Source organism: Populus alba, chromosome 6 (assembly GCF_005239225.2).
Source record: "Populus alba chromosome 6, ASM523922v2, whole genome shotgun sequence".
In the NCBI taxonomy this organism is placed as follows: domain Eukaryota; kingdom Viridiplantae; phylum Streptophyta; class Magnoliopsida; order Malpighiales; family Salicaceae; genus Populus; species Populus alba.
In genome coordinates, this window is record NC_133289.1 from 594,397 (window position 1) to 621,733 (window position 27,337).

The following is a 27,337-nucleotide window of genomic DNA, read 5'->3' on the forward strand; positions in this document are numbered from 1 at the left end:
TATATAACACACGCATGCACATCTTGAAGACCTAGAATTAAGAGTGGTGTCATTGCTTATTGAAAATGGTTTGGCATTGTTCAATTAATAATACAAATTAAATATGTGGCTTGTGTTATATCGTGAGTTTGCTTAAATTGTTTTCAATATAAAATAAAAAAAGGTTCAAACGATGTAAGTATTTTTTTTTTTTTTTAAAATAATCTAAAACTTAGATTATTGACTTAATTTATTTTAATAAGCTCGGTTAATTTAAATAATAAAAATAAAAAATACAGTGACAAATAAAGTAAAAAAACAACAATAAAAAAAAGTAAAAAAAAAAAACTAAATCGAGCCCATCTAAGTTAAGCATATTAAATCTATGACCTGATCATAATACCAAGATAACCTTATCAAAATCAAACTGAATAAGATAATCAAACTTAATTATTAAACAACTCAATATTCAAAAGCGAAACTGCAAAATAAAAAAAATTATTTGAAAAAAAAAGAAGACCTTAGTAAAATCAAGTTAACCCGTTAACCCTACGATCATGAACATAAGATTGGGATAACTCATTAAAAGAAATGTAATATATATATATATATATATATATATATATATATATATATATATATCAATTCTCAATCAATCAAATGCTAAAGAAGAAAATAAAAAAAAAAATCAATTGAAGGATCTTATTTGATAATGAAGAAAAAATTAATGAAAATGTGATAATCTCATAGAAAGATAAATGAAAAAAAAAAAAAAAACTCAATTTCTAGCAAATAAGATGTTGAGTGATGAAATTGAAGAAAAAATAAAATTAAAAAAAAGTTAAAAAACCTAACCTCATCCCACCTAGAAGAGCATAACAAATCTATCACCTAGTCATGATACGAGGTAACTTAGTCAATAAAAAATTAAATAAAATTATAAAGTTGAATTATCAAACAACTTAATATTAAAAAATAAAATTGTAAAAAAAAAAAAATCAAAAAAAAAAAAAAAGATCCAAGTCAATCCGGGTTAACTTACTAATTTTGCAACCATGAGCATAGGATTGAGATAATCCATAAAAAGAAAAGTGAAAAAAATACATAAAGATCAAATTTTAATAAATCAAATATTAAATGATGAATTTTTTAAAAAATTATATTTAAAAAAGGATAAAAAAATCAAAATAAATATATGTTAACTTTCTAAACATGTAATGCTTTATTAACTTGAGACCAATTCTATAAAAGACAAACTTTAAAAAATAACAAAGTAAAGCTCTCAATCAACAAAACATTAAATGATATAAAATTGAGAAAAATACATTAAAAAAAATTAAAAAAAATAGCAACAAAAAGAATGAAAACTAAAATTTACTTAAAATGGTTAAAATAAAATGTTAAAAAAAATAAATTAAATAGAAAGAGGAGGGAAAAAATAACTTTGGTATAAAAATTAAAGAAAATCAAATAACAATGAACAAAATTAAAGAAAAAAATTAATAAATAAGATTAAAAAATTAAATTAATAAGAATCAAAATAACAGGAATAAGATTAAATATAAAAATAAATAATAAAAAACTTTTATATTTTCACAAGATAAAAAAAAAAAAAAGAAAAAAAAAGAAAGAAAGAAGCAGAACCAACTTATCTGTCAACAGTGTCTAAAAAATTAGATTGTTGTTGTATCTCACGAACGTACAGCTTATAATGAATCAATGAAAGAACGGTAGTGATAGAAGATCTAAGAAAAAAATTATGAAAAAAATTGTTCATTCGTGTTTTTTTGAGAAAATTATTAACAATTATAAAAAAGAAAAAAGAATTAATATCTTTTTAAACAAATAAAAATTGAAAAGCAGAAGACAATGCTGAAAATTAACTTAATAAATAAATTGTTACAAATTAATCTCATACCGATATGATCTTATTCTTACTAAAATATGGCGAACAATTCTTTTTTTTTTTTTTCTTTTTAATGAGAAATTGCTTAGATTTTGGAGCAATTGATTCAAGAGATGTTGTCTATCATTTCTTCGATTAGACGACCCAACGAAGAGAATGAAGATCCACCATCCTTCAAGCTTTTCTCACTAATTCTGCTCATCTCTTTTACCTTCTTCCTCACCTCGCCATCCTCCTCCATGACATGTTTTATTGCTTTCACTATATCTTCACTGCTCACAATTATCTCATTATCACCAAGAAAATCCCTCCTGTAATCCATTTTAATTTCCACAGCTAATCCCAAATCAATCACCATTTGGAACGCATTAAATTGTTGCTCTGCGTACAACGGCCAGGTAGCCACCGGAACACCAAATCTTACACTCTCTAGTGTAGAATTCCATCCGCAATGCGATGCCAATCCTCCCACGGCTGGATGAGCTAAAATTTCCACTTGAGGAGCCCATCCAATCACCTTTCCGATCTTGATTGTACGATCCAAAAAACCTTCAGGCAAAATCTCTTGAAAATTTAGATAATCACTTGGTGATTCCGCTTTACCTTTCTGTGATGAAGGTTTACGCAAGGACCACAAAAACCGATGTCCACAATGTTCTAGTGCACAAGCAATCTCTTTCACCTGTTTTCCACAAAAACTTCCCCAACTGCCGAAGCATAAGAACATAACTGATGATGGAGGTTGATCATCAAGCCATTCCATAATGTCCTTGCTCCCGTCCGACGGCAAATCACGAGCATCTCCTACATGTTTCACAATGGGTCCGACTGGATACACAGGAGGGTTTTTGCCGTTAGAAAGAGAGTGAAGCGCATAAGATTCGAACTCTAAAAATGTATTCACCAAGATACTCCTTGCTTCCCTCATTATTCTTGCATGTTCAAGAAAAATAGTGAGGGATTCTTGCTTGAACACTATCGAAGGCAAGAGTTTAGCAGGAAGTGGGCTTGCCAAACTCGGAATTTCTAACAGAGCATCCGAGTCCTCGAACTCAATAAGGTTCACTCCCTCATCATCATGAAGAGCCTGAAGATAAAACATGGAACCCATAAAAGCTGCACCTGAAGTAGAGAAAGCATACCATGGAACCCCAAATCCATTAGCCACATCTTTCATGCCAGTAGCAAACGTATCAAAAATAAACCCAGCAAGTTGAGGTGAGTCCGGACTCAACTGGGACTGAGTTCTCATCTTCGAAACATATTCTTCGACATGGGGTTTTTGGCTTTCAATCATGGAAGTGAGCCAGTTAAGGTCTTTAGTATCTTCTGTTTTGGACTCAAGATTCGGCAAGTTAACGACTCGCATACGATCAGGCAGAGTTGATGCAGCAAGTGACTCGGTGTATTTGGTGGTGCTGGGATCAAGAGCTGGATGCATTATGATGACAGTGGTGGAAAGCCTGTCATCACGTTGAACAAGAAGCTTAGCTACCTCTACCAGGGCCACAACATGACCCATAGCAGGTACGGGGATTAACACCACCTCTGCTTTCTTCATTTTTTTTCTTGAAAAATATAAATTTTGAGGGAGGGACAGGGTGCGCTCTAAATAGATAGATATATAGATCCAAAGATAAATTAGAGTGATGTCATTGCTTACCTAGCTGAGAAATTAATTTATAGAAAAAGACTGGAATATAAATTAATAATTATTGAAGTTCCAAAAGATAAATTTTCATCGGATCGTCATATTCCATGGGAAAAAAGAAGAAGAAGTCAATGATTCCAATTACAGGTGTTCCAATATTAAAAGGAGAAGGTTCGGTTTATATATTGCTAGAATTATATATTTAAACATGTTTAATTAATTATATGATCTCACTAATGTTTTTTTTTTAAAAAAAACACATTGATTTATAAAAATAAGGTTTTTTAAACATATATTTTCAAATTACAAACCCAAAAGCCATAACACAATACTTAAACATATTCTAAGTCTGAACTCTAGCATCTAAGATTGGTTTCTTTAAAAACAAGTTTCCTCCAATCTTCTAACGCTTTGATTAATTTACTAAATTTGCAATCTATGTAGGCTTAATAAAAAACATTTTAATTTCAAATCAATTTAATATTAAAAAATAAAACTAGAAAAAAATATATATTAATTTTAAAAATTTACCAAAATATAAACTAAAAATAAAAATAATAAAATAATGATAAAATCTTAGGAAAAAACTTCAAAATGATGAAATTATATAAAAAAAATTAATTTTAAAAATTATTTAAATAAAATAAATTGTAATCAAAAAATATAGATCAAATTTAACAGATAAAAAAATGAACTAGGATGAAATTAATGAAAAAAATATAATTTTATAAATGATTTTAAATAAAAAAAAATAGTGAGCGAATATAAAGAAAAAATAAATTGAAAATTATTTTAAAAATTTAGAGGGTTACATGCAGTAATTAAGGAGAAAAGAGTGAAAAGAAAGAAGAAAGAAGAAAAAAAAAATCATCAACACCAAATTAGAGATCACTATACATACACGTTATTTAGGGATAAAGGAGTTGCCGAGGATTTGATTCAAATACCATCCTAAAAACATTGTTTGGTCGCAACTAACGCCTCTTTACTCGTGTTCTGAATAGCACATAAAACAATCCACGTAATGACGCGTTTAATGCACGTGACAACTACCTTTTTAAATAATATTTATATATATAAAATTATTAAATTGACCCTCAATTAATTTGATTGTAACAAAAAAAATCATGATGAAAATCTGAAAACATTTTGGATGCTAGTTAAAAAAATGTTATTTTTATAAAAATAATTGTTACTGTGCTTTGAAAATAAAAAAATGTTAAGTTTAATATTTTTTTTATTTAAAAATAATTGAATCTTATTTTAAGATCATTAGTTTTAATTATTTTTTAAAAGAATAAAAATGAATTGCTATAATAAATAATCACAAGTTTTAGATTTTCTGGTAATGTTAATGCTCTTATCAGCACTCACAACAATCTCCCTATCACAAAATCTCTACGAAATCACTAAATGATAAAGTATTGGTTTTTAATTGTTTCATGGCACATTTACATCGTCTCCCGCAATGATCATATCTTCAATCAAATGATTCAATGAGGAGAATGAAGATCCACCTTCCATCATAGCTTTTCTACTCTTTTCACTCAATTCTTTCAGCCTTTTCAATTTATGGCCGTCATGCTCCATACCACCTTTTATTCCTCTCTCAATTTCCTTAGCACCCAAAATTATTTCATTGCCAATCAAAAACTCTCTTCTATAATCCATTTTGATTTCCACTGCCAATCCCAACTCGACCACTACTTCAAAAGCATTAAATTGTTGTTCTGCATACATCGGCCATGTAGCAAGGGGAACCCCAAACCATACACTCTCTAGTATAGAATTCCATCCACAATGTGATCTAAATTCTTTGATGGAAGGATGGGCCAAGACATCCACTTGTGGTGCCCATGCAATAACCTTTCCAATCCTCGCTGTTCGATCCAAGAATCCATCTGGAAAGACTTCTTGTTGATATGCATGATCAACTAAGAAATCGATCTTTCCCTCTGATGGAGGTTTGCGCAAGGACCACAAGAATCGATGTCCACTATGCTCTAGTGCCCACGCGATCTCTTTCACTTGATCCACGTTGAAACTTCCCATGCTCCCGAAACAGAGGAACACCACCGAGGACGGAGGCTGATCATCAAGCCATAGCATGATGTCCCTATAGCTGTTGCTTCCATCTGAACCCACATCATGGGCATCACCCTTGAGATTCAAAATCGGTCCTACTGGATAAACGGCAGGGTTTTCACCATTAGAAAGACACTTAACAGCATGAGATTCCACCTCTTCAAATGTATTGAGAATAATACCCTTAGCTTCTCTAAACCTTCTTACATGGTAAAGAACAACAGGAAGTGTGTCTTTGCTAAGCATGACCGAAGGGAAAACCTTAACAGGAAGTGGGTTCACCAAAGTCGGTATTTCAAACTCAGCATCCACGTCCTTTAACTCAGTAAGGTCCACTTCCTGCCTATCATGAAGATCCTGCATATGAAACTGGAAACCAAGAAAAGCAGCACTTGATGTGAAGTAAATGTAAGATGGGACACCAAATTCATTGGCCACATCAATCATTCCTGTACAAAACATGTCGAGAACAAAGCATGCAAGTCGAGGGGGCTTGGGGTTTAACTCTGACTGAGTTATGAGCTTGGAAACAAATTCTTTGACATGGGGTTTCTGGCTTTCAATCAAAAAGGTGACAAACTTGGATGGATGATCATTTGATGTGTTGGTTTCATCACTAGATAGGTCAATGAATTGGATATGAGTGGATTTGGAAGAAGCAGTGAGTGACTCAGTGTACCTGCTGATTTTGGAGTCTAAAGCTAGCCTAATGATGATAACAGTGATGGAAACTCTGTCATCACGATCAACAAGGAGTTTTGCTAGCTCCATCATTGAAGCAAGGTGGCCAATACCTGGGGAAGGTACAAGCACCAGCTCCGCTTTCTTCATTTTGCTAAAAATTCGGCCACAGGAGATTTTTGTGATGCGCGTAGAAGGTAATGAATTTGTGGTGTTTAGAGTTGGATCCCTGTTTATACGCGTGGGGATTCTACCAACCAAATTTAAGGATTGGATTTTTAAAAGGATAACACTAATTGAGAGAATAGGAAGGATTTTTATAAACCTTCCAACTCCTATTCGAGGTGTGGAGGAGGATATGATTAAGTTTTATAATTTTTTTGTCTCTTTTTTCCTTTGTTAACATTTTTTTTTTTTTTGTAATTTAAATCTATAAATCTATATTAGAAGTGTAAATAAAAAAAGTATGTGGTTTATAGTTATAATTAAATACATTTTTGTAATTTTAAAATTAAACTTGGCTCAACAACTGCATACCTGACCCAACTCTCCCATGGCTTTCCCTCGCCCAGACCACAGATAGTACAAGAGGAAGGTATGGTTTAGAATCAAACACGTTGAGATGGTTAGTTAGCTTAGATGGTGACCTGCGCCATTAATTTTCCAACTTTCCCTCAAACATCATGAATCATGATGCTTTTTGGGCAAGACGTTGAGTGCTGAGATTCGGACATGTTCATTGAAATGTAAATGGTTGAAACAGAGAGAAAGGCGGGGTTTCACAAAGCATAGGAAAACCACTGGCTAAGGAGGTTGATCATCAAGCCATTCCATGATACAAAGGAGGGGTTTTACCATCCGGAAAGGCTTCAAGCTCCATTAATGTCTTTACCACAATACCTCTTGCTTCTTTATACCTTCTTGCATTGCCGAAGTAAATAGGATGCCAGTATTTGTTAAACACAACAGAAGGCAAAACATTTGAAGGAATCGTGTTAATAATGCCTGGCAACTTGAACTCAGCATCTGAATCCTTCAACTTGGTAGTGTCCACACTCTTCTTGTCATTAAGAGATGCATATAAATTAGTGTTTGTTTTGGCCGTTCAATTATACTTTTAAAAAATTTTGATTTTTTTGTTTTTAAATTTTTTTTTTTTATGTTTTTGGATCATTTTAATATTTTAATATGTTATTATCAAAATTAAATTTTATATAATAATAATAATAAATATTATTTTGATATATATTTTTTTAAAAAAAAAATTTAAAAACAATCAAAACCGCAATCACAAATACACTAAGAGCATAAGACTGAAAGCAGCTGCACTTGATGCTTAGAAAACATATGAAGGAACACCAAATTCGTTAGCCATGTCTATCATTGTTGTATACAACATGTCAACAACAAATCCAGCAAGTTGAGGTGACTCGGAGCTTGGTTCAGACTAACAAGCTAGGAGACAAACATTTTTAAGATGGGGTTTTCGGCTCTCAATGAATGAACTAAGGAAGTTGATGCCAGGACTAGTTTGCTAATCACTAGGGAGGTCAACGAATTGGATGAGCAGAGATGGGCAGAGACTGATTCAATATACTCCTTTATCTTGCTGTCTAATGGTGGGCATTTCATGACAAAAACAGTTATGGAGAGTGTGTCATCACGGTCAACCATTCGTTTTGCAATCTCTACTGCGGGTACAAGGAGGCCAACACCTGGTAAAGAGACAAAAACAAGCTTTGATTTCTTCAATAATGTCTCCTCCGCACATCAGCAACAGGAGACAGCAATTCTGTAATTTTAGTTTGTATCATCTCTAAAAGAGTTTATGGATGATCAGAGTGTGTGAGCTGTGGTATGAAGAAAATGGAGGTAAGACTTCCGGGGTAAAATGCATCTCACTTTTTTTTTTTTTCTGGACTATGGCCCATCTTGAAATAGACAAAGTAAAAAAGAGGCAAAACGTGGCTATTGGGATGTGTGAAGGCATAAGAAGAATGGTAAGTACCTATTCAGGATTAAGATCCGTATCCTTTTCTGCTCTTAGTGACGAACAAAGTGGACGTGTCGTGGAAAAAAATGGAAGTAGGCCATGACAGTCTTCTCTGTCATATGTCCAAATCCAGATGAACAATGCGGACTGGTTGCTAGACTGGAAGTGCTAGGCCATGAGCTGTACACGATTTCTTCATATTCTGCAAATCCAGATGACATATAAAAGCTAATCAACATCCTCCTTGTTCATAAAAAAACAGAAACAGAAAGCATAATGTATTATTCTCCTTTCTTACTGTAACAATTTTTCCCCATCATCCATCTTCATTTGTTCTTCCATTTATATGCCAAACTGATTTAAATATTTGCTCTAATCATGCATCCCAGATTGTTTGGGAAGAAAAAGAAAAAAAGCAGGTCTAAGTTATCTGCATGTAAAAGGGTCAACAAGGTTTGTTAACAAGTATTCCAGGGAAACATAAATGGTTTGAACTCTATATAAGCAGAACGATCCAGTATTCAGGAAATTGCATACAGTTTCCATTTCTCTTCAGTTTAGACACCCATAACTGCAAGAAACTTCTTCCAGTAACAATCTGAATATGACACCATTGACCGTGTGCATAAGAGACTGACCTGAATAGATAGGTAAGGAGGCTTTTTAAAGGCTGCTTCAGAATTTCAGAGAGCTTATCTAACCCCATTTGGCTGGTTCCGAGGAGCTGACTATGACACCATAGACATGTAGACATGGGCAGCAGCCAGAAAGAACCTGTTTTTATCAAACAGATTTATTGACTGGTTCCAGAAATCCAAGCCTGCAATCCAGCATAGTTTCCAAATTGTTGTACTGGACAAACATTCCACAAATAACCGACCATAGTAGTATTATATCATATACTGAACAGTACAAATGCAGCCACAATTAAAAGCAGCAAGCAGCTGCCAGTAGCTAACTACACCGAGTTTGCCAAAATGTAATTTGTTAGACAATATTCCCCATATAACACCAAAAACGTCTAGAACTTATTCCAATTCATTCATGGATTGATTTGAGGACTACGATCACTTTTTTTCATCTCAATAGCCAATCCTGCCAACATTTCATATATTTTATCAGAGTGACGGTGGTCTTGATCTTTCGATCTAAAACAGGTCACAGAACCTCCGATATCAATCCAACTGGAGCCAACTTCCTTTTGCAAACCCTTTTCCCTCATCTCTCTCCTTACTTTATCAACATTTACCCAGTTTCCTTCCTCGGCATATATATTGGAGAGCAAAACATGATAGCCTGTAATGTTGCCTGTTTTCTCCATTTCAAGCAACTTCTTGGCAACAACTTCCCCCAATTCAACGTATTCATGGATTCTGCAAGCCCCGAGAAGTGATCCCCAGATTTCCAACACATTGCCAGCTTCACCCAATTGTTTAACAAACTCGTATGCTTCAACCAACCTACCAACTCTCCCTAACATGTCTGTCACACAGCAATAGTGCGGAGTTGAGGGTTGAATCTTAAAATCCTTCTCCATTGACTCAAATATTTGAAGACCTTCATCAACCAAACCCGAGTGACTGCAAGCTGACAAGACAGCAATAAAAGTTATGGCATCGGGTTCAATCCCGGATTTCTTCATTGAGTGAAACAAGGAGAGAGCTCTCTCGCCCATCCCATGTTGACCATAGGCCAATATCATTGTTGTATAGGTGACAGAGTTTTTGTCTGGTAATTTGGTAAACACACTTTCAGCATAATTGATTGAGCCTGATTTTGAGTACATGTCGACAAGGGAAGTGCTGACAAATATATTTTTGTCCAACAATAGCCGAATGGAGACTCCATGGAGTTGCTTTCCCAAATCTATATTTCCCACAGGATTACAGGCTGGGAGAATGGTTGCTAAAGTTACAGCATTAGGCATTACATTTTTCTCAAGCATTTGTCTAAAGGTAATAAAAGCTTCTTCTACTAGCCCATGCTGTGTGTACCCAGCGATCATAGCATTCCACGTGGCTTGATCTCTATTGTTCACATTGCTTCTCTCAAAAATCCGTTGTGAAAGCCTAACCAGGCCACATTTTGCATACATGTCTATAAGATAACCATCCATTCCTTCAAATTGTATCCCATGCCTAAGAAGATAAGCATAGGTCTGCTTTCCAATTTCCTGGCTTCTAAGGTTAGATGCTGCAGAAAGTAGAGCAGTCACTGTCACAGAATCAATTGCAAACCCTTGCTTCTGCATCTCATATACAAGCATCAACCCCTCATCATCCATTCCATTCTGTACAAAAGCAGAAATCATGGTGTTCCAAGATACAACATCTCTCTCCACCATCTTCTCGAAAACTTCAAAAGAAGTGTGGACAGAATTGCACCTTGAGTACATCACAATGATTGCATTCGTTATCATCACGGGAAATACTGCTAGATTCTTAATCACAAAGGCATGCAGTTGTTGAGCCAAGTCCAAACACTGCAGCTGTGAAACAGCCGTTAAAACCGAGAGAAAGGTTACATCATCAAGAACCGTCTGTTCTGTTTCCACAGCTTTAAGGAAAAGATCAATGCCTTCAATCAAAAAATTATTCTGTACATATCCACCAATCATAGTGTTCCAAATCTCCGTATTCTTCTCCAAACAATGGTCAAAAACCTTCCTAGCAAAATCAATATGTCCAAGCTCTGCAAACATGAATATCACCGAGCTCACAACAAACAAGTCATTCACATATTCACTACCCATTTTAACAAGCATCCCATAAAGAACATCAGCATTCTTAAAATCTCCAACACTCGAAAAAGCAGGAAAAACGTTGACAAAACTAACCGGACTCGGTTTAATCCCCATTTTCATAACCACCCTAAATAGCCTAATTGCTTCTACATATCTTTCTGTCTTCACATACCAAGAAACCATAGTATTCCAAGCAACAACATCTCTCTTTCTCATTGTATCAAAAACTTTATGCACTAAATCATACTTGGAGCAATCTAAATAACTCAAACAACTAGAGTACATATTCAAAAGGGAATTATAGACAATTCTACTCGGATTTGATAAACACCGAATAAGATGACAATGAATGGCTTTACCAATCTTTAAACTGCGTGTTTCAGCGCAAGCTTTGAGTGTAGAAGAGTAAGTATAGGAATCAAATTTGGTGCCAAGACTTGAACTTTTTAACTTGGAATAGAACAAAATGGCTTCAAGAGGCAACCTATTGCAAATGAAGCCAATTATGATGGTGTTACAAATGACAGTGGTTGGGCGGGGAAATGTGTCAAACAGTTGGCGTGCAGTATGGGGCTGGCCTTCTTGGCAAAGTTTGCTTAATCGAGAGCGAATTGATGGGGTTTTAAGAGAAGGGCTTGGTGGCGGTGAGATTCTAAAGAGAGAAGTTTTCTGGGTTTTATTAGAAGGGTCATGGGAAGGTGTGGAGAGAGGGATTGGAAGTGATGATGAAGAAGTAGAGGCCATGGCCATGGATTGTTTGTGTCTGGTTGTGATGTTGTTAGTTTTCTGGTTGGTAGTTGAAGCTCTTTCCTTTCAGGGTAAATTTCAATTTGCCCCTTATGTTTATGTATTTTCTCAATTTCACTTAAAATATTTGTTTTTTGACAGTACCTAGAACATGATTGAAAAAGAGTAATACTGAAAACCTCCCAATAAATCAAGGGTGTATTTATAAAGTAACCATTATTCCATTTTATCATGGAATGGGAAGCTTAAGCAGCCTAGTTTGGGTTTTTCTGAGCCTGGAATAGTGAATTGGTGGGCTGGGCCAGTCCAGCATAAAAAGAAAAAAGAAAAACAAAGCCTGGTCAGGCCCTGTTAGAGTTTATATAGCTCAGCTCTAGGTCACAAGGATGTTCCCGCAATGTCCCGCATAAATTATGCCCAAGAGGTCCCTTCACGTGACCTCTAATTAAAATTTCTTAAAAAGAAAAACTGAACGGGATGTTGAATAATCTTGGCAGCCTCTTTATCCATGAACAATGCGTATAGCCAACAGAAATCCGATGCCAACAACCTTTTGTTTGTCTTTATATGCTCTCTTCCATGATTTTCACCTCTAACCTTCTAAATTTTTAAAGAGCTATTTAATTTGTTTTTACTTCAAATTTTATCATTGTTATTTTATTTAAACAATTTTTTAAAATTAGATTTTTTTAATTTCATCATTCTTTAATTTTCTTTAATTTGTCAAGTTGGTCCCTATTATTTTTATTAATATTTATTTTATTTGAGATAATTTGTTTTTACGATTTCATCCTCCTTTAGTTTTTTTTTTTATTAGCTTTAATCTTTATTCTTTTGACTGTAATTTTTTTTACTTTGACAAATTTTTTAAATTGATATTTTCTTTTTAATTTCATCATTCAACATTAAATTTGTTAAAAAAATAAGTTTTTTTATTTAAGTCCTAGTATAGAATTTGATGAGTTGTGGGTTTGGGAGATTACCCCAAGTTTAGAAAAGCTTGGGAACTCACTTGTTTTTAATTCTTTCCTTTATCTCATGTTTTTTTTAATATTATTTTTCAACATTTATTTAATCGAGATTGAGTTCCATTATGTTTTTTTTTATAGGATTTCTTACTAATTATTAAATTAGCTTTTAAAATTGTTTTTGGTCTTTTTATTTGTTATTCTTTATGAAATTTAGTTTTTTTCTTTCTTTATTAAGAAATTTTGTTTTTGAATTCAATTAATTAATTTTACTTTTATATATATATATATTTGCTATCTAGGTTGTTGCTCTAATGTTGCATGCAACCTTTTTGGGTGTTGTAGTGCAGCCTTTTCATAGCGGTGTTAAAATTTATCTTGATGAGTTTTTCTAGTGGTGAGGCGATGTTCATAGCAAAGTGATTGAAAGCTTTTAACTAACTTTTATTTCTTCTCCCTCAAATATGATATTGACAACTCATTTTTTATAATTAATTATTGTCAAATTTTTTTGTTCACTTTATTTGCTATTAACACCTTTTATTTAATCATATTATTAAATTAGTTGAGTTTATTAAACCTAGTTAAGACAATGATCTGAGTCTTTAATTTTTTTTCTTAAAAATATTTGTGTCACTTCAACATTTTTTTTTACAATGGAAAAGAATTGAACTAGGTATGTGACATATCACAAACCACCTATTTAGTTTCTTCTAATCATCATTTGTGTTATGTGTTATTAGTTTTTTAGAATAAAAGAAGTCAAGCAAATACACAAGGAAAAAAAAACATATTTGATTAAAGAGACATAAAATAAATTTATTTATAAAATAGTTTTGAATTAAATTCTGTATTTTTAAAATAAAAAATACATAAAAACATTTCCCTTTTAATAAAAACATCTCATTAACTACTTTTCATAAAAGGTTAAAAGTTTAAATTCATTGTTGAAAAAGGATTTTGCACTTTCGTCTCTAACTTCTTCTGATCAGTTCGGCTATGCTCAATAGTTTGTTGACATCTTTGCTCACATATACAATTTCACAGAAACAAAGAAAATTGGCATAATTCCTTACGTATCACAATTTTTGGTTTTATCTTTAGACCGACTTTCATATATTTGAGAAATAGGTCTCTCTTCCATTGATTTTGCTTGGTTGAATCACAGCACTGTATGCTCTTGACATAGATACCTTCAATCAATTACTCTCCACCATCGATTTAGTATGAATTGTATCACCCATTATAGAGAAACCCCACCTAACCTACACGTTTTATCTAAACAATATTTACGGTGTTAATTACATAAAGATATACTAATAAAATATATCCGGTGTATTCTAGAGATTATTAGAACTATTCTCCTCTTAATATAATGATAATTAATAACTTTTTTACTATTTATTATTTTCACAACAGAATCATTGATGTAATGAAAACTTATTTGTAATATTTGAAAGAGGTTTTTTTTAAAAAATTTTGTATAAATTGAATTTTTTTTCATTCAACTTTACAGATCTCTCTTATTATATCTCATCAACCCATAATCAAATATCATCAAAAACTTAATAAAAATTCTCCATTCATCAACTTTTCAATTTTTTATATTCGTTATATGCCTATTTTATTTTTGTTATTTGAATGCTTATCTTTCAAATATTTTATAACCGGGTGTTTTGTCCCTATTTTGTTCTGCTATAATTGTTAAGTTAACGTATGGCATATTTGTCAAACGTGCACAACTTTTTTGGTTTATTTCTAATTGAGTACTTGTATTTTCTTATTTAAGTATCTGCATATTTTATTGTTTTTATTTAAGTATCTCAATTTCCAGTAATTTACTAATCAAATGTTTTTTAATTATTTAATTAATAGTTAACGTTTCCACCAAAGGACATCCTCAATTAAACACTTAAATAAAAAAAACTAGAAATACAAACACTTAATTGAATATAAATTAAAAAATTCGTATATATTTGATCAACATACCATCCTATCACATCTTAATCTAACAATCATTTCAGCACAAGGCGGGGGAAAACATCTGATCAATTATAAAAAAAAAAATATTGAAAATTTAGGTGAATACAAAGATAAAAGTAGAGATATTGAAAAGTTTTATTAAGCTAATATTTCCTGATACATCTCCCTTGACTCCAAACATCGACCATTCCACTTCTTGCAAGCTGTGTGCGATTAGGCACGCATGTGTTTTAGGTCATCAAGGGGACCATAAATTGATCTCGAATCAGATGAACACGTGATACACTTAAGGAGGAGTGGATGGACAAAGTGTGTTAGGTGTGCAGTCAAAACATTCAAGAGCGTGGAACCTAACTTTAATACCGCGACAATATTTTAGAAACTTGTGGTAAAATTTCAGCCACGCGTAACACCTTAATTGAAAGTTATGTTTATTAGATAAAACTACATATTATAACATATTATGTTAAATTCAAATTTGATTGTCTAATCCTTGCAAAATTAAAATCAAGAAAAAAAATCCAAACAATCAGGATAACTCCATAAAATACAAATTGAAAAAATATTAAGAAGCTTAATTTTCAAATAACCTAATATTAAAAGATAGAATTGACGATAAAAACTAGATTAAAAAAAAAACAAAGATTGAGTTGTTGGGGGTAAAATTGAATATATATATATATATATATATATATATATATATATATATAATTTTAAAAAGGACAAAAAATTAAACAGAGTTAACTCAAGTCTACTTGTCAAACTTGTGACTCAGGTCAACCTGATCGGAGATAGCCCGATGAAAAGAAAATAAAAAAAAATTGCGATGCCCAATGAAAAATATTCAATTAAAAAGGACCCAAAATAAATAGAATCAATTCGGGTCAAATTGTCAAACCCGCGACTTGAATCAAGAAGCCAAGATAAAAACCATAAAAAACAAAATCGAAAAATTTATGAAACTCAGTTATCAACTAACCTATTATTGAAAGATAAAATTAAAAATAAAATCAATTAGAAAAAACAGCCCTAGTCTACTCAGGTCAAATTGTTAAATATGTGATCTAGATCATAAGATCGAAATAAATTCATAAAAAATAAATCAAAATAAATTATAAACCCTCACTTCCAACTAATAAAAAACCTTAAAAAGAAATAAAAAAATAAAAACACAATTCTAATGAATAGTGTTTTATAGATGTGATTATAATGATTTAACCATATCTTTTAGTATTTTGTTAATTCAACCCCCAATATTTTTGATAGATTAAAATAAGTTAGCTCTCAAGCTCTAAAATCATCAAAGTCACCACTTTTTATTTTTTTATATTATAGACACATTTTTAAACACGGGCAACAGGTGAATGATTTTTTCTAAAAGCCAAATGATGAGAGAGAGCTCACTAACTTGAGGTCTCTAACAATCACATATTTAAATGCAAGTTGTGAAGTACAAGTTGTATGATTCAAATTAGGGATGTCCTCTCCCTCTAATTAACTAATTACAACTTCACTATTGTTAGTTAAACTACTAATACACTTACACTTTTTATTGTTAATTTAGTGCTAATGTTCCAATCTAATCTAATCAAAGACAAACTATCCATGTTATAAGAATTAGAAAAAAAATCATAGAATTTACGCCATCTTATTTAAGATTTAAATCTTGATGGTTTAAAAACAACGAATCCTTTAATTATCGAATTAATAGAATCTTATATAATTATTTAATTATGAGATTTTCAAGTACTTATAATATAATGGAAAGTGTCTTAATTTTTTTATGTTTTTTATTTTTTTTAATATGTTTTTCTTTAAGTCTCTAAACTTGAGATTTGACTTCTTTAAGTAGTTAAGAGTATTAATTATTTGGATATAATAATTTTATTGTTAGAATATTAATTATACTCAATTAAAAAAATATTTAATACTTGATAAAGATAAGGTTTAGGAATTAAGATGGTTGGACACTATATTATACTCGGTAAATTTTACTCATTAAAAAATTAAGAAAAATGAAAGCATTTGATTTAAAAAATCTTTATACCTTGAATTTTTAACCTCTTAACACACCTCTAAATCAAACTCGATTAAATTGCAGAGTATTTAAGTTTATGCACTAATTTTCTTTAGATTTAAAGATGGGATTTGATTTAAAAGTATCTCTAGAGTAAGATATTGCAACACACCCAAAGATTCTCCACCTTTTCTCTTTGATCTTGAAGATACCTTAACATGTACTTGATTAGAAGTGCATGTATTATATATTTTTATTTAAAAATATATTAAAAATAGATTTTTTATTTTTAAAATTTATTTTTAATATTCATACATCAAAAATATCTAAAAAAACACAAAAAAATAACACACACACGTGTATATATGCAACTCCCGTCAAAGATTTATATTACCTGCAACATCTTCTCTTCTCTCCCTTACCAGTCACTGCTGATTCTATGGTTTTTATCCCTCTATGAAACAATGGCAAAAGCATTCAAGCTTATATTTGCAGAGTCATTGTCGCTTAAATTGTTAGCTAGGTACCTTTTTTATTATTATTACTTCTTAGTAAGGTATTGTAAGTTATTCTCTTATATTTGATCCTATATTCCTAAATTTTCAGTTCCTTGGTTTACGTTTTGATCTGTGTATTATGTTGGTTTTGAGCAAAAACTCACAGAATACCTTAAATTTTATTCATTAGGTTTGATATTGATTCTCTCTATGTGTTGAGCTCCTCTAACTTATCTTGGTTTTGCTACACACAGTGTTTGCCTCATCACTTCCATTATTGGCATGGATGGGTTCGGCAAATGAATTACAAAGGTATCTATCAATGTCTTATCATTAGTTTTGTGGTTTGAGACAATTTTTTATGTACTTTTAACCAAGCCAAACTGCCCTCATGAAAAATGCTTCGATTGCTTTATCAGTGAGGCATAAACAAGAATTATATCCACGAAAATTGAGTTCTACTGGGAAAGATATCCGAGTCCATTTATTCAAAGCGTTTGCTCTTGTTTGTGGTTTAGTTTTGTAATTATGAGAAAAGGGCAGCATATTGGTGGAGTATGAATGTCCTTCTTGGTTGATCGATAGTTTAAACTTTGATATTTTCACACTTATTTTGATGGATGAAAATTGAAAGTTCTCACAATCGCTAATGAAAGGAAACATGCTGTAGGTGTTGATGTTCGTCCATGGCAGCATGGTTTTTGTCCATGACAACACGGTTCTGGTCAATGGCAATTCATCAACATGTCACGGCAAACAACGACGACACCTGTATCTCCGGTAGAGGTTAGCTAGCTGGCCAACAATTTAAAGATAGGTTCCTTAATTTGAGTTAAACCAAGTAAGTTTCAACCTCTTAGTTAAAGTAATGGGTTGCTTAATTATTAATTTTGTATTTGCAAATGTGATGAGATGGCTGAGAGGATGACTATGTTACTGACCATAACTGTAGGCTAAAAAGGGCAGGAACTATTGTTTGGAGAGCAATGGAAAATGCATTCAAAGAGTCATCGCTGCTTAAATTTTTAGGTTGGCAACATTTATCCTTTTTTTCTGTAATCCTTTTCTCTGTGCTAAGCTTCTATGGCTTATTTTGGCTTTGCTACATGCAGTGTTTCGCCGCATCACTTATTCGATGGGCAAACCAGGTGCATATCCATTGTGTCCTCCGGCTGCAGTCAAGGATGCTGGGTTCAGGCCGCCACAAGACTATAAAATTAGGGATATTGCAGCCCAAGTGCCCACCTCGTTGTTTCTTACAATAATCTTTGATGAATTCAGAAAACCATTAAATAGGATATTAGATAGAGTTCTATACAACAAACAACAGCAGAAAGAAGAGTCTGAGACTAGACTACTGGAACTTCATTTGTTTGTCCATGCTAAGATACCTTCAGATCTTTTCAATAAATCATATGAAATTTCTTTTCATAATTGAGAGATAACATGCTAAGATCAAACACTGTGTTCCAACTGAGCAACTTGCCCTAAAAAAGCATACCTTATCCTCAAAAAGCATCTTGTTTTGTCCAGTCCGAATACCCCACAAGATTCCATAGGATAGCATATTGGTTAAAGCTTTCCTTTGAAACCTGCCATTGATTAACCATTGACTCCATTGCAAAACAACCTAGTCCACTGTCTTAGCCATTCACCAGCTAATCCCAAGCCATTTCATGACGCCCGACAAGGAATTAGGTTTCATAAAATCAGAATGGCTCGAGACTACCTATGAGCAGTAGTGAAACACTTGATTTCTCTTTTCTTTTTGCATGTGAAGGCACTGCAGTTTTGCCCAACCTTCTAGAACGATGCTTAAATGCGATGGATATCTTAGGCACCGTTTGGCAGTGAGATTGTACATGTGTTTTGTTTAAATTTGATTTTTTTTTTTTTGTTAAAATTGAGTTTGGTTTGTACTTTTTAGATCGTTTTGATGTGCTAATGTCAAAAATGATTTTTAAAAAATAAAAAAAATATCATTAACATGTATTTCAGTACAAAAAATTATTTAAAAAATAACCGCTATCACATTACCAAACACGGTAAATAATTATTGAACGTGAAAGAAATTAACCAAATTTGCCTAACCTTCTGAGTGTTAAGAGTGTCTTGTCGCCGCCGTGTCTTATTGTCTTGGGACTTTAAGAGGCTCCTAAAAATCAAAGTACAGTAACAATATTTTCAAACAGAATCTGCCTCGAGAGAACTCCTAGATCTATATATGACAACACAACCTGCCTAGTGCCTACCTCTCCTTCACTTCCTTTTCCTCCACTTTGCTAACAAATTTTGTCTTGATCCAATCATGATGCAGAATTTCAACAAATGTTATCTAACCTTCTTTTGCTTTCTTCCAGTACTACTCTCCCTACTCTTGTCCTAGGAGAATGCACATGTGATGCAGTGGAAGAAAAAGAAAGCAATAAATCTGAGGCCTTGAAATACAAAGCCGCAGCAATTGCTTCTATCTTTTTATTGCCAGTAAAAAACTTGGAAATATGATTCCTTTTTTTTTTTTTTTTAAGATTAATATTAGTATTCGGGCTGCAGCTTATATATACTTTGATTAATTTTAAAGATTTTAAAATTAATAATCATATAAATCTTCAATAACCTTAAAATTTATAAGATTCAAACTAATAATTTTTAAAAAATAAATTTAAAACTTAACTAATTAAATTCAGGTACCTAAAGGTTATGATTATTTTTACGGTTGCAGTTGGTACTTTCCTTTTTACTCCTACAATTTTATGAAATCAAACAAAACCTATTAGTCAATGGAAGTGACAAAGATGTAGCAACAATTTAGGTAACATTGTTAGCTAGGAGATGAAAAAGCAAATAAGGTTAATTTAATCATATTTAAAGCTCTTCACCTGTCCATTACATCGCATGATATTGAAATAAATTTGATCTGTTAATAAAATAAATAATATTGTAGAAAGAAAGAAAAAGATCTCTTCGTGACTAAATGAAGCTCGACCCAAAAAGAGCACATTGAGGTCTGTGCTATGTGTCCACGTGGCAATCTCATAAAAAAAAATGATGGCTGATGGTTGCACGATGGTGTGAATGTGCTGCGTATAAAGAAAGAAAGAAGTGGTAATAGCAAATATCTAGATCATTTTCTGGTGTTCCATCAATTTTTTTTTTAAAAAAAACAATGTAAAGCGATATTAACATATATTTTTTTCAAAAATTAAGAACACAATATATTTTACCCATCCAATTACAATATTATGATAACTTTATAGAAAAATAATCAAAATAAAATTATAAAAATTAATTTTTAATTAATTCAATATTAAATAAAAAACTTAGAAAAAAAACCTACTCAAATTAATATAAATTAACCTACAAAACTCAGAACTCGGGTTATGAAGTCATAATAATTTTATAAAAAATAAATAAAATAAATTATATTTTCAATTAATTTAATTTTTAAAAATAAAATAAAAAAATTAATTAAAAAAAATAAATCAAGTTAGCTGGAGTTAACATTATTACCCCAATTGTTGCTTTCGTCACTCCCATTTACTAATAGGTTTTGGTTTCATGACCTAAAATTGCAGGAGTATCAGGCCACCTGCAACTATAAAAAGATACAGTATTTTCAACTAAAATTGCAGGGATAGAGAATGATTGTTAAGGAAAGATCTTGACTAGATAATGTGTTTTCAAAAAATCTTCTCTGATGATGGTTATGGTTTTGTAGCTCTTTTGCCATTGAAGATTGATCAACTTGCAGAGTCTGCCATGGGACGATCTGCAAAAGAAAAGGTTTAATACTAGCAGCAAGTTGTAACCATGAAGGATTAGATTAGTTTGGAACATAAGCTCTTAGCTTGTAAAATTAATGGAGCAAGGAATGGAAAAAAAAATGGTCATTATTTATTCAAAATGATAGAATGAAGATTGTTTTTCGTATTTCTTTCCAAGATTACAGCAGTACTATATATAAATATAAATATAAATATATAGTACAAGAAATCAATATTTTCTGCTATTATTTCCAGCAGATTTCACAAATACAGTAAAGATGAAATCCCAAGATTTCAGTCTTTTTTCAATCTAGATACCATCCAATTAATTATTCTAGTTTAGAACGCAAAGGAATTGAAATCAGCTGAGCAATGAATTCAATAATTCAATTGCTATGCATCTCTCAAATAATTGGAAAGCTTCACATGGGCTGTGGGATCTCTCTTCTTCCTTTTCTTGAAATGTTTTGTGGCAGCTTTCAGCACTTTATTCCATCCCTGAATATATGTAGCAACCATTTATGATAATTAACATGGTCATTACAACACTAAACAATAAATAATCAAAGGGCTAAAGTTAACAACAATAAAGAAGAAAAGGATGCACATTAAAGGATCTAAAAGGGGTATCCATTTTACAAACATTATGAAGGACAAAGAACTCTAAATCCTTGCCCTTCTATGGATCTTGTATAAATTTCCTTCACATTTTTTTCTTTTAATCAAAACATTTTACTCAAATCGTCAAAGACTATAAGGATACTTATAAGGACTTAAAATTTACCTTGGTAGCAAAGGGAACACAAGAAGTCTTAATTGAAGTTGGAGAGAACTCAGAGACCTTAACCTTATGCTTCCTTATCTTCAACTTACTAAGATGAACATTGAAGGCAGTTGTACTGATAGCCATCTTCTTCTTCATCATTTTCTTCTTCTTCTTGATGCTGGAGCTCAGTTTCTTGGAACCACTTCTACTGCTGTTCTTGCTGTCCAATTCTGAGCCAAACCCAAATGCGATTTTTGTTGGAGTAACCAAGTCCAAATCCATGGGGCTGTAATTTCTTGGCACTAAAGGAGACCATATTGAGCTCTGAGCGTAGTCGAAATCAAAGGCAGAGTTATCTGGGAACTTGAAGAGAAGCTCTTTAGACATCACTGGCTCTAAATATTCTACCACTTTACAGGAAATAAGCCGTGCTGTCTCCTCCTCCTCCTCCTGCTCCTCCTCTTCTACTTGTTTCCTTTTCATTTTTGGAGTTGGATCTTTTTCTTTGTTTTGTGACCGTTATTTTTTGCAGTTTTTGAAATAAAGACCCAACTGTTTAGGGACCAAAAGAGGTGACAAATGTTGAACAAGACACAAAAAGTGACCGTTGCAAAAGAAAAGAGGTACATTAATTAAATTTTAGGACACTTTTTGTCCTTTCCTGCCCTTGGATCCACGGTAACCCGAGCTGTGTTTCATTTCAAACTAGAATAGTAGAATGGAGGATAACCAAAAGTGAATTTTGCACCTTCGTGCAAGCCTTAAGGTTGACATTGTGAAAATAAAGAAGTGTAGGGATCAAAGTAAAACTTTTCTATATCTATATATATTTTGATATGTTTTCTCATTATCTTGGGGATTATTGGAGCTTTACCTCTACTGTTATTGTAAGGTTTGAGATTATGATGGATAATGCTTTTAAAAGATATATATATATATTTTTTTTTGATATTAGCATATTAAAATTATTAAAAGCACTAAAAAACATTAATTTAATGTTTTTTTAAGTTAAGAATGGTATTTGAGAAAGTGGTAATGGTTGTTTTTTGTTTAAAAATATATTAAAATATTTTTATTTTATTTTTTAAAATTTATTTATGATATCAAAAAGCAAAATTTCTTTTCAAAATTTATAAAAACTCCTGTTAAAATGTTATCCTAAACTGATACTAAAAACACTTATAAAAAATAAGGCAATAATCAATTAGAATTTTATTTAAGATGGTGTTAAAGCAGAGCGATGTGAACAGACAATTTGGTTTTAAAAAAATCACGATACTCGGAGTTATAACTATCAAAAACAGGAAAAAATACAGAGCAGTGGGTTTGACTCTTCACAATATTAGAAAATGTAAAAGAGAACAGGGAAAATACAGAGCAGTGGGTTTTGACTCTTCACAAAATTAGAAAATATAAATGAGAAAACAGGGAAAATACAGAGCAGTGGGTTTTGACGACTTCATCGCTAGTACCATTAATTAATACATGGTTTGATTATCCCCTGATTCGGCTCCTAATCAACCTCCAAAATCAGTGGTTTTTTTGTTTTTGGGTAAAGCCCATTTGAAATGGGAAATGGGTGGGCTTTAGAATGGGTCAGATCCAGGCCCAAAACAAATACCGGAGGACTTGAATCACAATGTGGATATATCTTTGAAGCCAGTTGTTTTAATGCCTACCAAGCATTTAAATTTGTATGATTTACAAATGCAAACACAGTGACAAAGGAAGGACCAGATGTTTTGAATTTTCAAAATTTATAAAATCTTAAAACAAACGATATTGTTTTGGATTAAACCGAGTGATCAATCAAATCAATAATTTAAGTTTTATATCAGCTCATAGACTAAATCAAGTTTTGTAAATAATAATAATAATAATATGTAGAGTGCAAGATGGTCAGCTAAAAAGACGAGTCTCAATATAACGAGTGCCATTGTCAATACTGGTGTTGGACTTTTCTTGTTACCTTGTCGAAGGGAAAACGAACTTGAATAAATGCACCAAATCCAAATCAATCGCTCTATTCCTCTTTTGATCTGTTGAAGCATGTAACCTTTGACAGTTGACTGACCGTGCCACCCATAGAATTCAAAGATTGCGTGGTCTTTGGTCTCCATTCTTGCTCTTTGATTGAGAGAAATTTCCCATGAGTCGGGCTCCGATCTCATGGAAGAAGGAAACCATGTAGAAATTATCAGCTTCAACATTCTACCATTAACGTCTTCTATTCTACACCTCCCAACTTGGACTATCAAGCTAGCTCATCAAATTATGAACATCCCTCGTTGCTTCCTAGCTAGCTGGCTAGGCACTGGTCTCATTCTCTGCCATTAGCCTCACGTTTGTTTGAATGGTTTGCATGCCCGAATTTCCAGTCAAAGAAGCCTCGTCTTACAAGCCAATTAACGCTATAAATACCCACATGGACTCCATTATCGATCTCATTCACTTCCTTGCACCAACAAAGCACCAGTTTGATCTCTAGCTAGATATAAAGTATTTATTAATTTGTTTTTGACGTTAATTAACATGGCAACCACGCTCAAATCTCTCAGCTTCTTTGTCATTCTTTTGATGGTGAACTCCCTCTTCTTCATTGGGACTACTGAAGCCCGTCCCTTCAACATCATGAAGTCAGGAAACTCTGCTGCTAGCAGAGGTACTGAGAGTTTCTTTGATGGGTTATCACTTGAAGGAATTAAAGAGGGTCCAAGCCCTGGTGCAGGACATGGGTTCACCAACAGTGCGACACTTGGAGGGATCAAGGAGGGTTCAAGCCCTGGTGCAGGACATGGGTTTACCAACAGTGACACACTAGGAGGGATCAAGGAGGGTCCAAGCCCTGGTGCAGGACATGGGTTCACCAACAGTGCGACACTCGGAGGGATCAAGGATGGTCCTAGCCCTGGTGCAGGACATGGGTTCACCAACAGTGCGACACTCGGAGGGATCAAGGAGGGTCCAAGCCCTGGTGCAGGACATGGGTTCACCAACAGTGCTACACTCGGAGGGATCAAGGAGGGTCCAAGCCCTGGTGCAGGACATGGGTTCACCAACGGTGCGACACTCGGAGGGATCAAGGAGGGTCCAAGCCCTGGTGCAGGACATGGGTTCACCAACAGTGGAACACTCGGAGGGATCAAGGAGGGTCCTAGTCCTGGTGCAGGATATGGGTTCACCAACAGTGGAACCCTCGGAAGGATTAAGGAGGGTCCTAGTCCTGGTGCAGGACATGGGTTCACCAACAGTGCGACACTTGGAGGGATCAAGAAGGGTCCAAGCCCTGGTGCAGGACATGGATTTACCAACAGTGGAACACTTGGAGGAATTAAGGAGGGTTCTAGCCCTGGTGTAGGACATGGGTTCACCAACAGTTACACACTAGGAGGAATCAAGGAGGGTTCAAGTCCTGGTGTAGGACATGAGTTCACCAACAGTGGAACACTCGGAGGAATTAAAAAGGGTCCAAATCCTGGTGTAGGACATGAGTTTACTAAAAGTAGGATACTTGGAGGAATTAAGGAGGGTCCAAGCCCTTGTTGTGGAAACAAATACACTACCAACACCAAGAATTGACTCGTGTTTAGCCACAACAAATATTTGAGTTATTTTTTTGTTATTTAATATTTGATATATCTTCATTTTACATTTATAGATTATTTATTTTCTTTTTTGAAATTTTATGATTTATCATGTAATAGAGGTTTTATAAAATTTGAATTGCTAAAATGTCAAATTAATACATACCAGTTATTATTAGCTTTGATGTCTCCTCCTTCTTTCTTTTTTTAATTGATCGGAATTTTGAAGATTACAGGAGAATTGGGAGTACTCTACCTAATGAGGAATAAATATTTGAAATATATATTTATATTCTTAGGATGATGTCAATTAAATTTGTTTGGATCAATTTTTAACTTATTTAAACACAAAGTCCAACTCAAACTAAATTCTCAGTACAGAAATTAATCATCGAACTAATCCGTCATGTTTCAAGAATAAATAAAAAAAAAACACTTAATAACAATATTTTAAATGTATATTTATATTTATAAGATATTATTTTTATCAATTAAATATGATTGGATTAATTTTCAATTTAATTTAAAATAAAATCCAATCCAACTGAGTAAATGAATCACCAAATTCATCCATGGTACCCCTCATCTTCTAATTACCTACACCAAAATAATATCACTAAAACAGACTAACAATAAATTAATTAATCTCCGTTGCTGTTGAGAGTTTTTTTTTTTAAAAAATTTAACTGTGTAATTATTTTATTGTTAATATATATAGTTTTATATCAATATTATTGGGAAAGATGAGACCAAATCAATATAACTAAAGGAAAGGTCAAATTGTTTTCTTGGGCAGATACACCTACCAAACAAGTTTGCCACAAGTATCCCAACCGTGAATTTAGGTCACGAAGTCAAAAGTCCTTTGTGATAATTATCAAAGAAAACAGGGAGGACTTTCTTAGTTAAGGTTATCTTTTTAATGCACCCTTCAAGTATATTTATGACAGCTATATATATTGACAACTTGTGTGGAAGACTGACTAGATTGGTAGATGATGCATGTTGTGCACGTTCAAACATTAATTTAGTATTTTGATTGAATTTATTTTTAATTTCATTATATAATATTTAATTTTATTATATTTTCATGTCAAATTTAATTTTTATTTTATTAATTACTATTTATTTTGTTTAAAATGATTTTTTTTATTTCATCATAGAGCATTTAATTAATTAAGAATTTAACTTTATAATTTTTTTATATTTGCCTTATATGGAGTAATCCCAATTTTATGAACCGGGTTACGGATTTGGAAAATTAGTTTAACCTGACTTCGGTCTTTTTCAGGAAATGTTTTAAAATTATTTTTTTCCCAATTATATTCTATAATATTGGGTTGGTTAGGGAATGAAATTTGTGGTTTTTCACTTTATTTCTATAATGTTATCCCAATCTCACGTTTTAGGTCGTATGCTTGGCGTGTTAATCTAGGTTTACTCGGGGTTTTATTTTCATTGTTTTTTTTTAAATTGATTTTTTTTTCAATTTCACCTTTCAATTAATATTTAATTATTTTGATAATTAAGTTTTGTAATTTTATTCAATTTGTATCATATGGGGTTATCATGGTATCACAAATTGTAGATTTAATATGCTAACTCAAGTAAACTCAAGTCAATTATCTTTTTGCTTTCTTTTTAAACTGATTTATTTTTTAATTTCATTCTCAACATTTTATTTATTGGAAATTGAGCTTCAAAATTGCTTTTCATTTTGTTTTTTATGAGTTTATTATATTTTTATTTAATTTTTACTTTGTTATCAAATAAAATCATAAAGAAATTTTAAGAATATTTGAAAATTTAATATTTTTTCATAAATATTGACAAGTGTTTATTTTTTTTCATTCAATCATTGTCAAAAAAATTTATATTTAGTTTGGTTTATTTGCTATCATCAGTGGCGAAAATAGAGGGTTGATAGGTTCCGAACCTGTAAGGAATATTTTTTTCTAGCCCCCAACAATTTG

The 27,337-nt window shown here is 32.4% G+C and overlaps 5 protein-coding genes and 1 long non-coding RNA gene across 8 annotated transcripts; 2 read left to right on the forward strand and 4 right to left on the reverse strand.

Annotated features, from left to right (window-relative positions):
• Nucleotides 1-1,831: 1,831 nt before the first annotated feature.
• On the reverse strand, nt 1,832-3,486 carry LOC118058473 (anthocyanidin 3-O-glucosyltransferase 6-like). Its single transcript, XM_035071176.2, has one exon. The coding sequence runs from the start codon at nt 3,444-3,446 to the stop codon at nt 1,992-1,994; it is 1,455 nt and encodes a 484-aa protein (XP_034927067.1). The 5' UTR covers nt 3,447-3,486; the 3' UTR covers nt 1,832-1,991.
• A 1,362-nt stretch (nt 3,487-4,848) lies between these two features.
• LOC118058469 (anthocyanidin 3-O-glucosyltransferase 6-like) lies at nt 4,849-6,573 on the reverse strand. Its single transcript, XM_035071174.2, has one exon. The coding sequence runs from the start codon at nt 6,450-6,452 to the stop codon at nt 4,977-4,979; it is 1,476 nt and encodes a 491-aa protein (XP_034927065.1). The 5' UTR covers nt 6,453-6,573; the 3' UTR covers nt 4,849-4,976.
• A 1,861-nt stretch (nt 6,574-8,434) lies between these two features.
• LOC118058445 (pentatricopeptide repeat-containing protein At3g22150, chloroplastic) lies at nt 8,435-11,961 on the reverse strand. 2 transcript variants are annotated; one of them, XM_073409728.1, is made up of 3 exons: nt 8,934-11,961; nt 8,594-8,725; nt 8,440-8,497 (listed from the first exon to the last, which is right to left on the reverse strand). In XM_073409728.1, the coding sequence occupies exon 1, from the start codon at nt 11,786-11,788 to the stop codon at nt 9,338-9,340; it is 2,451 nt and encodes an 816-aa protein (XP_073265829.1). In that variant the 5' UTR covers nt 11,789-11,961; the 3' UTR covers nt 8,440-8,497; nt 8,594-8,725; nt 8,934-9,337. The 2 variants fall into 2 exon arrangements, with proteins under 2 accessions (XP_034927036.1, XP_073265829.1); XM_035071145.2 differs by lacking the exon at nt 8,594-8,725 and having other exon boundaries at nt 8,435-8,497.
• A 5,157-nt stretch (nt 11,962-17,118) lies between these two features.
• Nucleotides 17,119-18,684, forward strand: LOC118058470 (uncharacterized). Of its 2 annotated transcripts, none has more exons than XR_004689181.2 (5): nt 17,119-17,276; nt 17,505-17,562; nt 17,921-18,091; nt 18,203-18,279; nt 18,363-18,684. It is a non-coding gene; the product is annotated as an uncharacterized lncRNA (long non-coding RNA). The 2 variants fall into 2 exon arrangements; XR_004689182.2 differs by having other exon boundaries at nt 17,154-17,309.
• Nucleotides 18,685-21,157: 2,473 nt separating this feature from the next.
• LOC118058463 (uncharacterized) lies at nt 21,158-22,335 on the reverse strand. The gene is made up of 2 exons (XM_035071165.2): nt 21,799-22,335; nt 21,158-21,512 (listed from the first exon to the last, which is right to left on the reverse strand). Exons 1-2 carry the CDS (start codon nt 22,261-22,263, stop codon nt 21,408-21,410), a joined length of 570 nt encoding a protein of 189 aa, XP_034927056.1. The 5' UTR covers nt 22,264-22,335; the 3' UTR covers nt 21,158-21,407.
• A 1,776-nt stretch (nt 22,336-24,111) lies between these two features.
• LOC118058461 (uncharacterized) lies at nt 24,112-25,549 on the forward strand. The gene has a single exon (XM_035071164.2). It carries the CDS (start codon nt 24,313-24,315, stop codon nt 25,357-25,359), a length of 1,047 nt encoding a protein of 348 aa, XP_034927055.1. The 5' UTR covers nt 24,112-24,312; the 3' UTR covers nt 25,360-25,549.
• Nucleotides 25,550-27,337: the final 1,788 nt, after the last annotated feature.